Source organism: Scomber japonicus, chromosome 23 (genome assembly GCF_027409825.1).
Source record: "Scomber japonicus isolate fScoJap1 chromosome 23, fScoJap1.pri, whole genome shotgun sequence".
Classification (NCBI taxonomy): Eukaryota; Metazoa; Chordata; class Actinopteri; order Scombriformes; family Scombridae; genus Scomber; species Scomber japonicus.
In genome coordinates, this window is record NC_070600.1 from 25128827 (window position 1) to 25146851 (window position 18025).

General features: G+C 39.5%; 1 protein-coding gene across 1 annotated transcript in view; it reads left to right on the plus strand.

Moving 5' to 3' along the window:
• Nucleotides 1-16890, plus strand: part of LOC128353155 (NACHT, LRR and PYD domains-containing protein 14-like) — a 31150-nt gene extending 14260 nt beyond the window's left edge. The window contains exons 4-9 of the mRNA XM_053313836.1: nucleotides 4970-5143; nucleotides 6933-7106; nucleotides 11736-11909; nucleotides 13562-13726; nucleotides 15603-15776; nucleotides 16802-16890. Of these exons, the coding sequence (XP_053169811.1) occupies nucleotides 4970-5143; nucleotides 6933-7106; nucleotides 11736-11909; nucleotides 13562-13726; nucleotides 15603-15776; nucleotides 16802-16820 (880 nt within the window). The 3' untranslated portion in view covers nucleotides 16821-16890. The remainder of the gene's footprint in view (nucleotides 1-4969; nucleotides 5144-6932; nucleotides 7107-11735; nucleotides 11910-13561; nucleotides 13727-15602; nucleotides 15777-16801) is intronic.
• The last annotated feature ends 1135 nt before the right edge of the window (nucleotides 16891-18025 follow it).

Here is an 18025-nt window from a genome sequence, read left to right on the forward strand (position 1 = left end):
GAACAAAGAGATCAGAGCACATTACTCCAGTTCTAAAGTCTTTACACTGGCAGTCAGTTCTAAAGTCTTTACACTGGCTCCCAGTCAGCTATAGAATAGATTTTAAAGTTCTGCTACTGGTCTACAAATCACTGAATGGTTTAGGTCCAGAATACATAAATGACATGTATGTAGAATATAAACCCAGTAGAGCTCTGAGACCTACTGACTCAGGTCAGATAGTTGAGCCCAGAGCTCTGAGATCTACTGACTCAGGTCAGATAGTTGAGCCCAGAGCTCTGAGATCTACTGACTCAGGTCATATAGTTGAGCCCAGAGTTCAAACTAAACATGATGAAGCAGCTTTTACACAACTGGAACAAACTACCAGCAGAACTGAAATCACTTTTTAAATCCAGGTTAAAAACATTTCTCTTCTCCTGAGCTTATGATTGAGCTCTTTTAAATCACTTTACATTTTAATCTTTAATTTGCACTCCATGTCCTTTTAATGACTTTAAAGCAAATCATTATTTTATGCTGCAATCTTATTTTTAATGCTCTATTCTACCATTTTATTTCTCGCTTTCTGTTTTTCTGTACTTTGTTTTTATTATTAGTGTGTGTGTGTGTGTGTGTGGGGGGGGGGGTTAATTGTATGTTTTAATGTGTCTCAAATTATTGAGACATATTAAATTATTATTGAATTTAAATATCATTTGAACCACTGATGTGAAGAACAAATGTTAATTAAAATAATGAGCATCAAACTGTTTGATCATCAAATGCATGAAGTAAATATAAAGTTTCCTCTTTCATGATAATATATGTTGGAATATTTGTGTCGTTACAGACTTTCTGATTGTGAACTCTCAGAGACTCACTGTGAAGTTTTGGCCTCAGCTGTGAAGTCCAACCCTCATCTGAAAGAGCTGAATTTGAGTGACAACGAACTGTCTGATTCATCAGTGAAGCGCCTGTCTGCTGGACTGGAGAGTCCAAACTGTAGACTGAAGACTCTGAAGTGAGTTCACTGACTGAAGCTTCAGTGAAGTTTCAAATGTTAGGTTCATAATTTTCAGGATTTTCTGAACACAAATGTGTAGAATTTAAATGTTTTCAGGAATTTAAATCCACAGTGTTGTTGTGAGTAAACATGACTTCCAGAGTGTAAACTAATATGAGGCTTCAGCAGTCTGAGTTCCACATATCAAGTAAGTATGTTTGTGTTTCTTCAGTGTTTCCTTGCTGAGCTGCAGTGGAGGGATCCAAACTCAAAGAGGGAATTTAGTTCTAAATATTCTGTTTGAAACTGATCCAGTTTACTTGATGAAGGAGAAATATTTCTTTATTATATTCATTAAGGCAGGGGTTCCCAACCTTTTCCAACCCACTTCCAAAAATGTTCGCAGCCCACCTCTGACCCAATAAACGTAACACAGGCCAAATAATGCGTTGTCAGACCACTTTTTTTATTTTGATGAGAAATATGAAACATGCAGGAAGCTCCACAGTGCAGGGAGCACTTGTTGAAGTGTAATGTTAAACCTACATCAGTGTTTTCCCTAGAAATTTTTGTAGCAGCGGTGCTGTGTGTCGGTAACCTAGCAACACTTAGGTGGGTCCGGGGGTATGCTTCTCCGGAAGAAATATTTGAAAAATAATAGGGCTGCAACTATTTCATTATTATTATTTTGATAATCGATTATTCAATCCATTATTTTTCATGAATCGGATTTTTTTTTAAATTCCCACACCTTCATTCAAAAACAAAACATCATTTCAAATTGACAATGCAAAAAAGTGCTCAAACAATATGTTGCTGCTTGGGCGTCCCTGAGTTGTTAAAGTAATATTAAATTATAAATAATAATTTAAACAAAACAACTAAATTAATTAATGGTTAATGTCTGCTTGCTTTAACAAAATAGCATACACATGTATGCTACACAAAAATAAGTATTTTCTGTTGTTCAATCAACCTGAGCTGTTGGAACAATAAATAAAAGATAAATAATAATAATGGTTTATTTTTGTAGTTACCAGTTTTACTTTTACCATCATTAGGCTTCCATACATAGCTACTAGCTGCTGCTCTCCTCATCTCCTGCTGCTGACTGTGAGATCTGAGAAGGTAGAAGCTGATCCACATAGTGACATTATGTCAATAATATGATGTGCAAAAGCAATAGAAAATGATCGTTTTTGGTGCGCATGCATACGTGCGCACTTGTGCTTCATGCCAACCTCGGCAGGATGCAGCACACTTTCCATTGCGCGCTGTTGCTTGCTTGCTCCAGATTCTGGGAGATTATGTCTCATTTGCGGGCGTCTAGGAGTCGCTATCAATATGCGTGAGACTCACAGGACGTCCAGGAGAGTTGGGTTGTCTGCTTTTATCCTCCTTCTTCAGTAGCTTATGAAGGGAGGAGCAGGTTGTGTTATGAAGGGAGGGGGCAGGTTGTGTTATGAAGCCTACACTGAAGCCAAAAGCGAAGTTATATGGTTAACTAGCTGCTTCTAATGAAATTGAGCAAGTGATCAACACAGTTAATGTCACGTTACTTCAAGCACCGCTGCTGCTGAATGTACGTAATAATAATAATAATAATGCATTTTATTTAAAGGCACCTTTCAAAGCACTCAAGGTCACCTTACAAGGCACATATAACACAACAACAGTACATCAAACTATATAAATCAGGTGACATTTAGTGCAAAGATAAAGAATAAATATGAATGTGACTACAAAGTGCATTAGTACAATAAATAAACAAGAATGAAGATTGCATAGTTTGTGAGAGACAGAGTAGGCCACTCTGAATAGGTGCGTTTTCAGGCGGGATTTAAAGGTGGAGACAGAGTCAGAAGTGCGAATGTCAGGTGGGAGAGAGGGTTCCCCATAGGCGGGGGGCAGATCGGCTGAAAGCTCTTGACCCCATGGTGGTTAAGTTGGCAGATGGGGCGGAGAGCTGGTTGGCAGAGGAGGATCGGAGAGTTCGAGAAGGTGTGTAGATGTGAATAGGTTCAGAGAGATATGATAGTGCCAGGTTGTGAAGGATCTTGAATGTGAGGAGTAGAATCTTAAAGTCAATGCGGGATTGGATAGGGAGCCAGTGAAGTTGCTGCAGGGCAGGAGTGATGTGTTCAATAGAAGGAGTTCTGGTTATGATACGAGCGGCTGCGTTGTTGGAGTTTGTGGACAGATTTCCGAGGAAGACCAAAGAGGAGAGAGTTACAGTAGTCCAGACAGGATGTAATCAGGGTGTTTACCAGGATAGCGGTGCAGGTTGGTGAAAGTGAGGGACGGAGACAATTGATGTTGCGTAGATGAAAGTATACAGACCAAGAAACGCTATTGATGTGGGCTTCGAAAGATAGTGTGCTGTCCAGGATGACACCCAGGCTCTTTACCTGAGGGGAGGAACAATGGAATTGTCGATGGACATGGAGAAAGTGTTGAGTGTTGCTAAGGTTGATCTGGTACAGATGAGGAGGACCTCAGTTTTTTCACCGTTGAGTTTAAGAAAATCGAGTGAGAGCCATGATTTAATTTCCAGTAAGCAGTCGGATATAGCTATGGGTGGCAGAGTGGAAGTAGGCTTAGTGGAAAGATAGAGTTGGGTATCATCAGCGTAACAGTGGAATTGTATGTCAGATTTCCTGAGAATGTGACCAAGAGGCAGAAGATAAAAAATGAACAGGAGGGGGCCAAGGACAGAGCCCTGGGGAACACCACTAGAGACTGGAGAGCAGCCGGATCTCAGGTTCTTGATTTGAACAAACTGTGTGCGGCTAGAGAGATATGATGTGAACCAAGCCAGAGGAATGTCAGTGATTCCAATGGAGGCTAGTCTGTCCAGGAGGATGTCATGAGAAATAGTGTCAAAGGTTGCACTTAGGTCGAGGAGAACCAGAATGGAGAGAAGTCCAGAGTCAGATGCCATCAGGAGGTCATTGGTGATTTTCACTAGGGCTGTCTCAGTGCTGTGGAGGGGACGGAAGCCTGACTGAAATTGTTCATAAAGGTTGTTGTCAGACAGATGGGTGTGGACCTGAGCTGCAACGTTTCTTTCTATTATTTTGGAGAGAAATGGCAAGTTTGAGATGGGACGGAAGTTGTTCAAGTCATTCGGATCGGCGCCAGGTTTCTTGAGTGTTGGTGTTATTGCAGCAGTCTTTAGTGATGATGGAACAACACCAGCAGTCAGTGAGGAATGAATGATGTCAGTTATTAACGCGGACAGGGCAGGTAGGCAGATTTTGACCAGGTGGGTAGGTAGTGGGTCTAACTGGCAGGTAGATGACTTGGATTTATGAATGAGACCAGTTATTTCAGAGACAGTTGGCAGTATGAAGGTGGAGAGCTGAAGGAAGATGTAGGCCAAGAGTGCAGAGAGGATGCATACAGGATGCGTTTTCTCTCAAGTGAACAGACAGAGACAATAACACAAGGGCATAGAGAATTTAAACATTTTAATATCTTTTAAAAATAATTTTGTTTCAACATCTGAAACATTATTCTTATATTATTTTATTTTTTAAATAATTACTTTTTTATTTTATCCCCTCACCCCCCACCCCCCAAAAATCATACTATTTTGAAAATGATTTGACGGCCCATTTGGGAATGACTGCTTTAAGGTGTTTTAATGAATAATGTCTGATCATTGATATTGATCCTCCAGAACACACACACACACACACACACACACACACACAGAGACACACACACAGATCAGTGCAGGTGTTTAAAGTATTTTATGACTCAGTGTTGACATGAATATGTGTGAATGTTGTGGTGACATTTGGATGATGTCTGTAGAAGGCTGACATTATGATGATCCACAATAACACAATGACAAAGTCACTCTGCTCATTTTAGAGAAAAGCTCATTGATGAGGACACAGTAATGTTGAACTTAAAACCTGAACACATCTGATTGGATTATAAATGGATTTTAATCTACATAATTTATGTTTTATTCAGATTGAGTTGCTGCAGTTTGTCAGAGATCAGCTGTGACTATCTGGTCTCAGCTCTGAAATGCAACCCCTCCCATCTGAGAGATCTGGATGTGAGTGGAAACAAGCTGAAGGATTCAGGAGTGAAGCTGCTGTGTTATTTTCAGGAGAGTCCAGACTGTAAATTGAAGACTCTGGGGTCAGTTCACTGACTGTCTGTTACTATTGTTGTTTTTAATGTCTGTTACAATTGAACCTAATTCATGTTCATACATAACTCACATCATGAACTTCATTTGTTTCTATATTTTCATTTTTTACTGTACAAAGTTTAGTGTGTAGTTATAAAAGATGACTGATTGTTAAAGAAAGTGTAGAAAATGTCCACTGTTAGTTGTTAAAGTCAATGAATGTTTATAATTTTTTTATTTAAAGAGTCACATCTGACCGGTCACACACACACCCTTAAATAACACTAATTTCTATCCCCCTCAAGAATAAGACAATAATCTTTAGAAATGTGCCTTTACTGAGTGTTTACACTCTACACACACAGTAGCCAGACATCCTCAGAGAACTAAGGCTGTAAATTGTACCACAAACCCTCTAACCTTCTGTATAATTTTTTAACACAGTTAGCTCTTTCCATCGTTTGCTCTGTGAGCTGTTAGTTCCGTTGGCCGTTAGTTCTGTCCACCACAGGCTTAAACTGCTGGAATCTATCCCCGGGTAAATTACCGTTAAATAAAGATAAATGAGTCGGATTTACCAAAGGCTTGAAGAATTAAAAAAAACTTGGGAATGAAGGTTTTAATTTGACCACTTTTCCATGACGCAAACTAAAGATGCAGAGGTGCCCCTTGGACTTTACAGTGTCTGTCGCTGAAGTTCAAGTTCATTAACTTATTTAAAAACAAGAAACAGCCTTGAATTAAGTTGAATTGACTTTAGCTGAAGACAAATTTCCTCTAAGGTGGACAATAAAGTGAATTCAATTCAATTAACTGACGTGTGAAAATTAAATTTGACATTTTAAAATCATACCTGACTTAAATCCATCCTGTATTCTCCATCTTAAATGTGTCCATCTGTGTCTCCTCGTGTTAAATGTGTTGTTCATGCCGCTGTGCACATGCTCCAACAAGCTGCATGTGGGGGAATGGTCAGGTCACCGACTCAGCAGCAGTACAAGTGTGAGGTGTGAGGTGGGGGGGTGGCCCTTCCCCTTGATGGGCCAATAATTAAGGCTGAGCTGAAGGCAGACAGGACACCACAATGTTCTGGACTTTTCAGCTCAGACTCAGGCCTGGAGGTCGGGAGGGGAAATAGGTAATAGATAACATTGATTACTACAGCTTAATGTAAAATACTAATATTAACATTAAAGTCCCCCCCCCTCTCTCACACACACACAGAGAGAAGGTAGCAAAGAGAGATGATCTTTCTCAACTGGAACTGTTCACTGAGCTGAACTGAGTCTAAATATCCTGCAGTCACATTAAAAATAGTGGACAGTAAAAGTGGTTTTCTAATCAAGATGTCCTCATGTTAACTTACTGCAGACAGCCATGGAATCACACAGACACACTGTGCACATTATGGAAGCCTCAATGTAACTCCATGTTCTCTCCTTAATCTGCAAGATTAAAGCTAAACAAAGATTAAAGTGTGCAGGTCTGAGAGAGAGTGATGAGAATAATTGTTTCATTCAAGCACAGTGAGACAGCATCAGCTGAACTGGGAGTGTTCTGGTAGCTTACTGGTTAAGATGCTTCCAGTATAACTGCAGTGATCTCTCTCCTCTTGTTTCCTGTTTATCTCTCAATGCCTAAAAAAATTTCATTTTTGTTTTATCTGAACTACTGATGTGATCAACAAATGTTCATCAAAATAATGAGCATCAAACTGTTTCATCATCCAATCTGTGAAGTAAATATAAAGTGTCCTCTTTCATGATAACATATGTTGTAATTTTTGTGTCATTACAGACTTTCTGATTGTGGACTCTCAGAGACTCACTGTGAAGTTTTGGCCTCAGCTCTGAAATCCAACCCCTCCCATCTGAAAGAGCTGAATTTGAGTGACAACAAACTGTCTGATTCATCAGTGAAGTGTCTGTCTGCTGGACTGGAGAGTCCAAACTGTAAACTGAAGACTCTGAGGTGAGTTCACTGACTGCAGCTTTGGTAGATTTATTTCTATTTATTAAATTCAAATCCTTCAGTGAAGTTTCAAATGTTTGGTTCATAATTTTCAGGATTTGCTGAACACAAATCTGTAGAATTTAAATGTTTTCAGGAATTTAAAATCCACACTCTTGTTGTGAGTAAAAGGCTCATTAATGAGGACATAGTAATGTTGAACTACATATTTAAAACCTGAACACATCTGACAGAGGCGGTCCTGGCTAGATTTTTGCCCTGGGCGGACCGACCATCAGCGAACACCCCCCCCCCCCCAAATGCTTCATCACACAAAAAATAAGATAATAAATGAAATAAAGTATATAAAAACGAATGTAAATTGCAGAAATCCTTCATCACACAAAAAATAAGATAAATAAATGAAATATAGTATGTAAACACCAAAGTAAATTACACACATCCGTCATCATACAAATACAAACAAATTAATAAAATAAATAAGTGAAAAATACTAATAATAATTAACATAATCTGAATTCAGTGCTCAGACAGACTTTCACCCTTTTTACAACTGGCATTAAAACATTTTCTGGGTGATTAGATTGCTATCAGGGAGTGCTTGACCACATGAAAGTGCAGGTGTAAAGTGCAATCTAAAACTTCTTTGATGCAAAATCATCAATTACATCATCATACGAAATCTGTTGTGCAATTGTATGATTGATGCTGATGATGGCAAGTCCAGAGAGATGCTCCTGTGACATAGTGGACCTCAAGTACGTTTTTATAAGCTTCAGCTTGGAAAAACTCTCTGCTTCAGCTACTGTCACCGCAGGGGTCAGACCAATTCTGAGTGCAGTCCACAGATTGGAGTAGATTTCTGCGAGCTCTTTCTCATGGATGAAAGTCAGCAGCTCAAGCAGAGTCATGGACTTTGATGGGAGGTCAGGCAAGTTCTTCAGCTCCTGCACAAGCTCTCTGCCATCCACATCTGAGTGTCCCTTAAAGTGCAGTGTAGTTTGCAGGGTCTCACATTCTTTTTCCAGCTCATTGTCTGAGAGGTTTTGGAAATTAGAGAGCACTCCAAACTTCTCTCTCACATTATCCAATGTGGAAAATCTTTCCTGAATGGCTGAAGTTGCAGCATCAACAACAACATTGAAGAATGTGACCTCCAGCTTCTTCAGCGCATCACTCAAAGGCTCATCAGATGCCTCGTAGGAGAAGTGATGCTTTGTGGACCTCAGTCTCTTCTATTGCAGAACAGCCTCAACATTCATGTCTTCACAAATATCCTTGGCTGACATTTGTGCTGACACAAATCCTGTTGCCCTGTAGCTTTGAAGATCTTTCTCGATCATTTTGAGAAGACTGACTACCACATCAACTTGCATGCTGGGAGACTGCATCAACTTGCTCACATGGTGTGTCTGGCTCAAGATGTCATATCCCACCTCCTCCGACAAGGACTGGGCCTCGACCTTGATAATGGGGTCTTTAGTGTGATCTCTCACCTCAATCACTGCCTCTCTCACAGCAGCTGCCTGATATCTCAGGGGCTCAACACTCTTCACTTTACTCTCCCACCTTGTGTCAGTCCACATCTTCAAAGTAATGCCCACATGTTTTTTCAGTATGGCCCATCTCTGAATGGAGGCTGAAAACAGGGTGAAAAGCTTTTGTAGGGTGCCAAAGTAATTCATGGCATCAGTGGAAGCCTTAGAAGCATCGGCCACAACCAAATTCAGGGTATGAGCCCCACATGGCACAGTGCTTTCTCACTTTTGCAGAGATTTAACGCAGGTAAACCTTAAAGCTGCGGGTCATGTGACGCACAGTTGCAAGGAAAGAGAAATGTTATTTTTAAGGAGTCTAAATGCTGATTCTCTTATTGTTTTTGATGTGCATTTGTACTTTCAGGTCATATTATTTAAAATTGATTTTTAAATGGGTTCAATTGTAGAAGCCTGGCTTGAACACCCTTGTTTTTCCCCTTCATGTTTGCCCCGTTGTCATAAGCCTGTCCTCTGCAGTCCTCAAAAGGAACTTTTAGCTCCTCTAGTCTCTTTAAAATCAGAGATGCCAAATGCAGTCCTGTTGATTCCTCTGCCTCCAAAAACCCCATGAAATGTTCCTTTATGCAGGACTCTGTCAGTGACACCAGACGAATTATAACTGACAGCTGTTCGGTGTGGCTGATGTCTGGCGTGCAATCAAGAATAACAGAGAAATATTTTGCCTGCTTGATGTCACTCACCATTTCTGTGATTATCTTGCTGCTCAACAAATCAACTAGTTTGTTTTGTATGCGGTGACTGAGGTAGCTGGTGTGACCAGAGGTACTTTTTTGGACACGGTTAAGGTGCTCTTTCATTATTGGATCAAATGGTGCCATCAGTTCAACCTCTTTGAGGAAATTGCCATTAGATGGCGTGTACAACGTTTCTGTATGCCCCCTTAGTGCCAAATTTCTCACTGCCAGAGACAGCACAATCGCAGTCAAACGGTCAACACTGCTCTCCATCTCATCTTCTCAGCCTCTAGAAGTGCCATCTCCTGGTTATCAATTGTTCCCCCCTTTCTTATCCTAACTGCCAGTTCTTTCTAAACTTTCATGGAGTTGAGGTGTTCTGGACTGTTGTCATGAGAGGTGAGCAAATGACTTGCATATTTCCAGTCTGTCAGGCCTGAGCTTGTTAAGTTTATTGTCTTCTTAGAAAATAGTTTGCAGCAGAAGCAGAAAAGGCTGCTGTTGTTCTCTGAATACACTAACCAACTTCTGGGAATCTTTTCACCATTAACTAATGTCTTCTTGAAATACTGGTGATGGCAACTTCTTCCATCCACCTCATTCCTGGGGAAAACAAAGTCAGCCGGTACCTCACTCGGTCCTCTGCAAACCAGTTGTATCCGAATTCTGTTGGTCAGAACTGAAGGCCAATTAGCAGGGTCAGTAGACAGAGGCTCGTCCTCAGGCACAGGATTTGGTGGGGATTCTGGTCAAGGCATTTCTAATAAAGAGCATATGATATTGTCATTAGTATACACATGTTATTCACAGCATTTATAGTTTTCACAAAAGTAAAACGTTATGCAAGAATGCACACATACACCCCCCTCCATGCACAAGCACGTACACACACACACACACACACACACAAACAAGCACACACACACACACACACACACACACACCTGACATGTCCTGCAAAGATGTGGCTGCAGATGTGGATGGCTCCTCCTCATCAGACTCCAGGAGCATCTCAGAGGCCTGTGTGGCTGGGGAGGTAGATGGCTCCTCATTTTGGCCAGTGGGAGCTGCTCCAAAATATTTCAAAAGTGCCCCTGAATTTACAATTAAGAAGAAACAATATGTAAGTTAGATCACACTAAACATGCATCAGTTACCCAATTAAAATAAACCATAATAATGCACAATGTATCATCATTTGTTAACATCCTATTAACTAGGAATAACATACTACAAATTATTCAAAAAGCTAGCCTATATTACATATAGCTTACAAAATGTCATGTCAATGTATATTAGAAGTTATTTAAGTTAGCATAGACCCACGTATAGCATTAAAAATTACACAGTCAGGACGTATTGTGTAACACATCCCCAGACTAATAGGCCAATCTGAACTTGCACTTGTTATGTTGCAAACACAAACTAGCCTATGGGTGAAATTAATTGCATGACATGATGCCTCAAATTCTAATAGTTGCTAGTCAGCAAAACTAAAAACCAAATACAGTAGTCTTCTGTGGCTAAGTAGCAACATATTAGCAAGAGGCTAATAAATAGCGTATAGGCTACTGTTTCATTACATGCACAATTAACATTACTCACAGAGACCTGCATACCTTTATCTTCTCAACGTCTCTCCTCTTCTTCTCTCCTTCTCTTCCTGAACTGGGCACCTGATGGTTTTTTTGGCTATTTGTCATGATAGACCATTGACTTTATCACCTTTTCCGTCCGTCAAATACCCAGAGTCAAGACTGACGTAATGTAAATAAATTCTTGTAGATGCAGGCACAGATTTGTGTTGTTTTTTTTTTGCATTTTATTGATTTATTTATTTATTTATTGCATTTTCACATAACCCAATAACTTACATGTAGCTATAACAGGTCTGTATTAATTTTATGAATCTATTACTATTTATTTGGAAGCAGCAGTTTGTATTGTGTGGCCTGGGATCATAATCATCACAGGTCAGTCTATCCCCCGCCCCCCTCCCCCCCTTGCTTTTCCTCTGAGAGTGAGACTCACTCACAACCTGCTCACAGCCTCTGCAGTCGCAAGTTGATCCCCCGCCCCCTCCCCTTTGCCTTTTCTTCTGACATACACAACCTGTATACGTGACTCTCAGCAGCAAGTTGGCGTGATAGTAGGGGCGCCTCATCGCCCACTGCACCAACTTGATGTGGAAATGAGCGGTATTAGTCTAGAAAACTTGCGATTTTTTTATTTTTTGAGGGCACACTTTTTTCCTTTTTTTTCTTCTTTTTTTTGAGGGAGCCCCCAAGTAGATTGCACCCTGGGTGGTTGCCCACATTGCCCATAGCAAAAATCGCCCCTGACATCTGATTGGATTATAAATGTATTTTAATCTACATTATTTATTCTTTATTCAGATTGAAGGACTGCAGTTTGTCAAAGACCAGCTGTGCTCCTCTGGTCTCAGCTCTGAAGTCTAACCCCTCCCATCTGAGAGAGCTGGATCTGAGTGACAACAACCTGAAGGATTCAGGACTGAAGCGGCTGTGTGGTTTTCTGAAGAGTCCAGACTGCAAACTGGAGACTCTGAGGTCAGTTCACTGACTGTCTGTTACTATTGTTGATCTTAATGTTTAACAACTGAACCTAATTTATGTTCATACATAACTTACATCATGAACTTCATTTGTTTCCATATTTTCATGTTTTACTGTACAAAGTTTAGTGTGTAGTTATAAAAGATGACTGATTGTTAAAGAAAGTGTAGAAAATGTCCACTGTTAGTTGTTAAAGTCAATGAATGTTTATAATTGTTGGTAAAGAGTCACATCTGTATTCAGAAGATCCTCTCAACTAATATCCAAGGACATGTGACTGGCAGGGGCCCTAAAAAGTATGAGAACATAGGCCTACTTATTTCTTTCTTAACGTATCATCATTAGATGTTAATAGGATATTTTATTTACAATGTGATCATTCAATAATAATACTTCACTTTTCTTATTGTTAGCGGAAATTAACCATCCAAAGCCTCTATATTGCCAAAACAACCCCCTCTGTTTACATGAGATGGTTCAGTCCTAGCTTTTGCTAGCAGTGAAATGTGAATGAGGAGGAGTGCAGCGTGAGCATAATGCCTCAACAGCTTCATAAAATACAATTTGGTTTCCAAAAATGAACAACAAAGAAAGACGAGAGAGAACTGATTTGGTGACAATATGCCACCTACTGTTTCAAAGAAAACACCCTCCCCTAACATTGGTTCTTGCTGATATTATTTAAAAATTCTGAGTGTTTGCATTTCACTTCTATTTTATCTAAGATTTAATCAATGCAGATAAACTTTTAGCAGCTATTCATCCTAAATCAGTTGTCCCTGCGCCTGGTGAGCTTTCAGGGTCAGTAGCCCCTCTGTCCCCCCATAAAAATGAAGCAGCCCCACTGACAACTAAAGAAGGTGTGCAGCATTGTGCTGAATGACATGTCACTTAACATTACTGAAGGGGGTCTGTAGTAAGTTATTATTATTATCATTATTATTATTATTATTATTATTATTATTATGAAAATGGTTGTATCTTGATTATGTATAAAGAAATTTGCTGTTGATTTTATTTTGTTCATTATATCATTATAGAGATACACTTTTTGATTTAAGAATTTTAACATTAAGATTACATTTACACTTTAAAAGTTGGTCTTAAGCACATTACTTACAGATGGTATCAGTCGTTCATCAAGTAGTAAATTCCACTGTATGCAGAATCTTGTATGAATGTCTCTACAGTGTTATATTTTCACAGCTCAGTGTCAATAAATATTATACAGTTAGTATTGGACTACAAGACAGTTGCAAGCCTACACAGATAGAGTAAATAGGCAAAGATGGTTAAAGCAGTGGTGCATGGTTGGTGTGGCCTGTGCCTGTTGGTGGTGCCCAGTGTGATATCTTTTCATGCAGCCCAAAATCTCTGATGGTGCACACAGGTCAGCGCAGGTGTTTAAAGTATTTTATGACTCAGTGTTGACATGAATATGTGTCTGAATGTTGTGGTGACATTTGGATGATGTCTGTAGAAGGCTGACATTATGATGATCCACAATAACACAATGACAAAGTCACTCTGCTCATTTTAGAGAAAAGCTCATTGATGAGTACATAGAAATGTTGAACTACACATTTATAACCTCAACACATCTGATTGGATTATAAATAAATATAAATCATTTATACTTTATTTAGATTGGAGTGGTGCAGTTTGTCAGAGATCAGCTGTTCTTCTCTGGTCTCAGCTCTGAAGGACAACCCCTCCCATCTGAGAGAGCTGGATCTGACTGGAAACAAGCTGAAGGATTCAGGACTGAAGCTGCTGTGTGGTTTTCAAAACTGTAAACTGGAGATTCTGAGGTCAGTTCACTGACTGTCTGTTACTATTGTTGATCTTAATGTTTAACAACTGAACCTAATTTATGTACATACATAACTTACATCATGAACTTCATTTGTTTCCATATTTCATTTTTTACTGTACAAAGTTTAATGTGTAGTTATAAAAGATGAGTGATTGTTAAAGGAAGTGTAGAAAATGTCCACTTTTAGTTGTTAAAGTCTATGAATGTTTATAATTGTTGGTAAAGAGTCACATCTGTATAGAGAAGATCCTCTCAACTAATATCTGTTTGAAATTGATCCAGTTTACTTGATGAAGGAAAAATATTTCTTTATGATATTCTTTAATGTGTTTAATGAATAATGTCTGATCGTTGATGTTGATCCTTCAGAACACACACACGCACACACACACACGGGTGTCGAAGTTGGGGGAAAAATTGGAATTGTGTACCAGGGCCCCAAGCACAGGGGGGCCCTGGGCTTTTGTTTAAATATATCAGTTATAAAAAACGTCATAAATATAAAATATAAAATAAAATCAAAGTTGCTATGAAAGTTCAATAATAAGGTTGCTTTAATTAAATTAAGACTGTCTGAGACTACCTGCGCCCCCTTGCAAAAATGCAAAATGGTTCATTCCGCCTGGTAGGACTCGCTAACGGTAAGGGTTGTTAAGCGACCCATTCCTACACAGAGCTCTGTGTCAGGTGTGGCGTGAGAGTGTGTGAACTGCTTGAAATCAGCTTGAAATGCGTGTGTCTCACGGCCAATGCGTGAGACTGCGTTGAACGCCGAAAACCCATTAACACATCCAAGCTCACCAAAATCAATAGCCCTCTTAGGTGAAGGCTAAATAGACTTATAACAGTTATTATAAAATACTATTTGTAACTATTGCAGCAGTCTACTAATTTTGAAACATGCTTAGCAGTTATTATTGATAATATTGATGCTGATAATAATTTAAAAATCTAGTTAATGGCATAAGTAACCTAGCACATAATAAAGCAAATGTCCATTACCCTTTAGCGAATCTAAATCTTACCTTTTCAATCAAAGTCCCTTTCAGAAACAGTGTCAGAAAGTGGATCAGCTACTCCATTATCCTCTACTGCAGACTTGAGTAGAGGTCATAATGACTATTGAGTTATGTTTTGTTTTTGGATGTAGAATTGTGTTGCTGCTTATTGTTTATTAAGGATCCAGAGTTTAACATTATCACATTACAGCAATGTTAAGCCATGTGTGGCATTATGGAAACCTGTTTACATTTCTTTTGAAAGTAAAATCTGACCGACTGGTGAGTCTTGTGTGCTTGTATATTATTGTACAGTAGCCTTAGTAATTTTTTGAAGTAACCTATAGTAAGTAAATGATAACAGTTGTGTTATAGTCTACTTTGGGGGTCATTAATAGGCCTGCCTTGCGGTCTCCAATACTGTGAGCTGAAACTGAAAACAACACAATTCACAAACCATAGTAAAACAACTTAAGGGTAGACTACAGTGTGTGTGTTTGGGGGGTGGCAGGGGTGGGTTTAGGGTGGGGTGGGGGGCCCCTTCAGGAGGCTTATGTATGGGGGCCCAGAATTTGGTGCTATATCCCTGCACACACACACACACACAGAGATCAATGCAGGTCTTTAAAGCATTTTATGACTCAGTGTTGACATGAATATGTGTCTGAATGTTGTGGTGACATTTGGATGATGTCTGTAGAAGGCTGACATTATGATGATCCACAATAACATGACATGACAAAGTCACTCTACTCATTTTAGAGAAAAGCTCATTGATGAGGACATAGTAATGTTGAACTACACATTTAAACCTGAACACATCTGATTAGATTATAAATGGATTTTAATCTACATCATTAATTCTTTATTCAGATTAGAGGACTGCAGTCTGTCAAAGATCAGCTGTGATTTTCTGGCCTCAACTCTGAAGTGCAACTCCTCCCATCTGAGAGAGCTGGATTTGACTGAAAACAACCTGAAGGATTCAGACGTGAAGCAGCTGATTGATCTTCAGCAGAGACCAGACTGCAGACTGGAGACTCTGAGGTCAGTAGAGAGTTGGAGTCAGTCTGTGCTGGTTTCATCAGTTTAGTATTAAACACAGTCAGTATCAAAGCAAAGATCCAGTATTTCCTGGTGAAGCTCCAACCTTCTCAGTGCTGCTTTCCTCAGTGAAGCTGTGAGAGGAGAATGGTGACAGGCTTCAGGATTGGACAAAAAGACAGAGAGAGAGAGAACAGTCAGCCAATCAGATGAGCCAGAAGCTTGTTTTGATCATGTGTTTGAGTTGATGTGAAGACGACTGTTGTTGTTGTGTTGATGTCTGCAGGAAATAAAGCTGGATTACAGCTGACAGCCTTACAAGATGTATAGAGACAGTGATCCTCATCATCAAATCTGATGTCAAAGTGTTGGTTCTCTCATTTCAACACTAAACTATTGATCAGTTCATCTTTGTCAGAGCTCTAAGATCAGTCTGACTGCAGCCTGCAAATCACTGGCTCTGATTTCACACAAGCATCATTACGTTTAGTAACCATGTGGTCTTTATACAGACCAGAACCTCTGCTGAAGTCCAGGAATCACAGCAGCTGTTTAGCTGAGAGCTCTGACTGATTGTCATGTGATGATTTAACAGCAGGAAACATCTTCAAATCCCACAGAGACTCTGTAGCTTTAAACTTTGATAAGAGTTGACATGTATCAGCAGTAAATCCATCAGTAAACTGATGAGTGAATGTCTCTGTTTCTGCAGTAATGATGTGTTCATGACTCTCAGCACTTTATTTCCTCTGTGTACTTGAGTGAAATCTGCAGAGGAAACACACTTGATAGTAAAAGTGTGTGCAGGTGTGTGAGCTTGGAGCTCAGTGTGTTCACTCCAACACGTTAACATGAGAGCTGAAAGGAAGCAAGCTACGCTGCACAGCTGTTCCACTTCTGGTCTGAACAGGACTGAAGTCCCTGCTGCTCTTTATACTGGATGTGCTGCATCACTGACTGACAGCTGATCAAGTGAGTCTCACTAGACACTCATTTATCTCCTCTGTTCTTTCTTCTTCTCTCATCAGCTGGAAGGAGAAGTGGTGATCTCTTTCAGAGTGAGAGTGAACATCCAGGAGTGTTGAGAGAGGATCAGCTGGATCCTGATGATCCATCTGTTACTCACACAGTAAATGTACTGCACAATTGAAGTGTTATATTCTGTTGAGTTGATGACCTGTGCTTGCACATGCATGTGTGTATATGTCTTTGCAAGATGATACAAATTCTCCATTTGTATCTGCACATACATATATTTATGTATACACACTTACACACACACATATATTTATGCATACACACTTACACACACACATATATTTTTCAATACACACATACATACCATGTTCTGACACCCATACCAACTCATTCGGGTAATTTGGATGCAACCACATTTTTCACCTTCATAATACAGGAAAAGCAAGACTAGGCCTTTCTCTCTCTCTCTCTCTCTCTCTCTCTTACTCTCTCTCTCTCTCTCTCTCTCTCTCTCTCTCTCTCTCTCTCTCTCTCTCTCTCTCTCTCACACTCACACTCACACTCACACACACACACACACACACACATATCATGGACATATCCCAGACTGTACTGTCTGCATTTAGTATAAGGAAAATAATTAGGGCCACACACTGCAACATGACTTACGATTAGTGGCTGTGTGTGTTACTTTGTGGCTGTTTTCTAGCTCCACATAGTGAACACAGGAAGTGATATTTCACCACTTCAGGCGACGTCAAATTAAAGCCTACGTGTGAAGACGTCTACATGCACGCCCTCCGACTGAGCCGCAGCCCGACATGCGTCTGCTGCTTGCAGCTTTAATGTTGTTTTGTTCTTGTAAAAATGTTGTAAAATAATTTGAATAATAATTGAATCTGTGTTCTTTGTTTTAGATCCGTTTGGTTTTTTTGTCTAACCAGTAGACCACCCGGACATGCTATCTGAGTTTATGTCACTTTATTTTAAAGCTGCATTATTCTTTTATTCATTTATTAATCTTCATTTATTATTAATTTTTATTAATTTCAGGAAAGGATTGTCTGTGTAATTTGGTGATATATTATTATATGTTATTCATACTTTTTAATTTCAGAAATAAAAGTGTGCCAAAAACAAGTTATTGAGATTATTTCTTCACTTATTTTGTCAAAGCTGTGAAGATAAAAAGATAATTCAATAAAGTCCAAACCATGACTCTCTACTGTGTTTAAATGTATACAATGGGAAGTGCTTACAGTGATCCCAGTTGC